This window comes from Tamandua tetradactyla, chromosome 13, assembly GCF_023851605.1.
Source record: "Tamandua tetradactyla isolate mTamTet1 chromosome 13, mTamTet1.pri, whole genome shotgun sequence".
NCBI lineage: Eukaryota > Metazoa > Chordata > Mammalia > Pilosa > Myrmecophagidae > Tamandua > Tamandua tetradactyla.
In genome coordinates this window covers 8,927,635-8,930,427 of record NC_135339.1, presented here as the reverse complement: position 1 = coordinate 8,930,427, position 2,793 = coordinate 8,927,635, and the positions used below count along the sequence as shown (strand labels likewise).

The 2,793-nt window shown below is 63.9% G+C and overlaps 1 protein-coding gene across 1 annotated transcript; it reads left to right on the top strand.

The window, feature by feature from the left end:
- Window positions 1-393: 393 nt before the first annotated feature.
- On the top strand, window positions 394-2,515 carry ADIRF (adipogenesis regulatory factor). Its single transcript, XM_077124370.1, has 3 exons — window positions 394-541; window positions 2,025-2,087; window positions 2,313-2,515. The coding sequence occupies exons 1-3, from the start codon at window positions 481-483 to the stop codon at window positions 2,417-2,419; spliced, it is 231 nt and encodes a 76-aa protein (XP_076980485.1). The 5' UTR covers window positions 394-480; the 3' UTR covers window positions 2,420-2,515.
- The last annotated feature ends 278 nt before the right edge of the window (window positions 2,516-2,793 follow it).

Sequence of the window (2,793 nt, the reverse complement as noted above, 5' to 3'; positions counted from 1 at the left end):
AATGCTAAAGAAAAAGCAACCGCTAGTATTAACTGCAACTCTAGCCTTGAGCTTCCGACCTGGCGCTGACCCCAGACTGGTGGCTCTCAGGATCCCGAAGGATGGGGTCCGACCGACAGGTGCAAGGCAGAAGCCTGAGTCGGCGGGCGCGCCCCTCTCTTGACCCTCATCCCAGCTTCTCTCCGAAGCGCTGATCCTGCCCCACCGCCGCCCCTCGCCCCTGCCCGGACCTTCCCTCCGGCCGCCCCCTTCCCCACCCCCCCGCGACCCGCCCACGGCCAGGAAGTGCTCCCGGGGCCCGCGGTCACCCCGCCCCCCTGCCCTGCCCCCGAGCCGGGAACCGCCCCGCGCCCCCCTCCCTCCCGTCCCCCGCGGGGAGGGCCGGCCCTGGGGCGCCTTAAAAGCCCGAGCTGGCGCACCCGTCGCCGCCGCCGCGAGCAGCATCCAACAGCTCTACGACTGCCTTTGAGGACCCCCGCCATGGCCAACAAGGGCTTGCAAAACCTGAAGCAACAGGTGGAGGGGGCGGCCCAGGAGGCGGGTGAGCACAGCGCGCGCCTCGGGGCACCCAGGGGCACCCGCCTGGACGGGCGCCGGCCGAGGCCGCGGATCTGCGCAGCTCGCTCTCCGCTGGCCGCTCAGGCTTGGAAGGGCCCTCCCCGATGGACGGGCAGCACCGTGCCCAGCCCGGTCTGCGAGGGGGACGGGGCCCCGAGGGAGGTGGGGGAACGGCGAAGTTCAAGGAGCCCGGAGCCGCGCTCTAGTCGGGTCAGAGCCAATCCCCGGAGGAGGCGCGGGTGGGGAGCGGCCCATCCCCGGTCCTTATGCGCGGGTGAAAGTCCGCTCACCCCACGGGCCACGGATCTCTGCCCACCTGGATGGGGCAGGAGTGGGGCAGGCACCTCGCGTTCCCACTAGGCTTTGTTTCTAAACCCCCACCCTCACCCCTAAATAATCATTTCCTTCTTTTTTAAGTTTTCACCCGGAGGGTCTCCCACAGGGCTACGACAGAGACCTTTCAGACCCCCGACCTTTGCTTCTCTAGCTCTGGCTCTCTTCAGCACCCACCTACGCTCCTCTGGGACTCTAGCACCCGACATGTACTGCCTATGTCCCAGTCAAGGGACAACAGCACAGGGAACCCCCTCCTTCACCCGTACCCCCAGGGAAAGCTCATAGTGGCCCCCTGAGACTAAGGCTCTCAGGAAGCCTTGCTTGCAGGCTCCTTCCTTCTGGGCCTCTTGCCTCCCAAGTGGGAGTGGCTCCCTGGCCTGTTAGTGGGGGACTCTGTTAGCAGACCCAAGACCTGCCTGTGCCCACCCCACCCCTCTCCCCAAGGATGGGGTTAATCTAAAGCAGGCCCCTTCCTGCTCACCAGTCAAGTTTACCTGCCCAGCAGGGTGACCCACCGAGCACCTGGAGCTCGCCCCTCTGCCCCGGAGCCTGTTCTGGCCTTGGAAGTCTCTCCTCCTTTCTGCACTTTGTCTCCTAATGCCTGGGGCGTGGGCATCGTTGCATGTGTGCCCTCTGGGGCATGCCACAGTGGGGAGGAGGTGGTGAGAGGGCCTGGCAAAAGTAAGGCCCCAGGGCCAAAGGCAGGAGTGGTAGGAATTCAGGCATCTGGCTGTGAGCAGGAGAGGCTGTTCAAAGGGGCGGGGGGTCTTCCTGGGTCAGGGCCAGCTGCAGCCACAGCCCCCACAGGCCAGCACCAGCCTGGCCCGGCCCTGCCTTCCTTCCTCTGGCGGATATTTTTCTCAGCATCCCTGGAGGTGGGAAGGGCAGAGCGCCAGAGGGGAGCGGCCCAGAGTTATAAATAAATGAGGACAGCCGGGTACATAGGACCAGCTCTTGCCCCTCACTGGCTGGGTGGCCTTGGCCAAGAGACCGCACCTCTAGGGCACCTGCCCCACAGGCCTGCAGGATGGACCACTCTAGAGAACAGATGGGGGGGGGATGGCCACCGTGGGGTCCCTGTGGTGGGTGAGGCCATTACAGGGGCTAAAGACCACATCTCTCTGTTCCAGTGACAGTGGCCGGAGCGGCTGTTCAGGATGCCGTGGATCAGGCCACTTCGGCTGGGCAGAAAGGTCTGAAGGGGCTGGGGGAGGGGGGGCAGCAGACAGCCCCATCACCCCATCCCTGCCCCTGCCTCACCCTCTCCTCTGCAGCCCCCTTCTCCCTTCCTTGGGCCCTGGGGTCCTGAGGAGACTTCCTTGAGAGGGAAATCCTGGCCAGGCCACAGCAGGACACAGACTGCGCTTGTTCCCTAGGCACCCCCCACCCCTCACCTGCCCTCTCCTTCCCTTCCCCAGCCTTAGACCAGGTGGTCAAGACCACCCAGGAAACCATGGACAAGACTACTAACCAGGCCTCTGAGACCGTCTCGGGCTTCGGCAAAAAATTGGGGCTCCTGAAATGACGGAAGAGAGACATGGGGTGACCCCTCGGCATCTGTCCAGCAGAACGGGACCACCGCCTTCTTGACAAACCCCTCTTATTAAAGCACTTGTGGCCACCCTGTGTCCACTTCATGTTTCACCCCTTCCCAAGCTAGTCTCGGCCCCCTCTCCACCCCCGCCAAGAGCAGAACCCCCACATCCAGGGTCCTGGCCCCCAAATTCAGAAACCCAGGCTGACTGTTCAGATACCCGTTTCCTGTCTTCCTAATCGCGTATCTAGAAGTTTCTTTATCCGAAGTTCACAGCCCTCTCCCCTACCCAAATACATGCCCCGCCCCCCAATTCCCAAGCCGCTCCTCCTGCTCCAGGAACCCGGCCCCTTCTAGGAGGAGAT

Coding starts and splice junctions, on each gene's coding strand:
- ADIRF (XM_077124370.1), top strand. CDS start 481: ATGGCCAACAAGGGCTTGCAAAACCTGAAGCAACAGGTGGAGGGGGCG. Junction 542..2,024: donor GGGGGCGGCCCAGGAGGCGG/GTGAGCACAGCG, acceptor TCTCTGTTCCAG/TGACAGTGGCCGGAGCGGCT. Junction 2,088..2,312: donor CACTTCGGCTGGGCAGAAAG/GTCTGAAGGGGC, acceptor TCCCTTCCCCAG/CCTTAGACCAGGTGGTCAAG.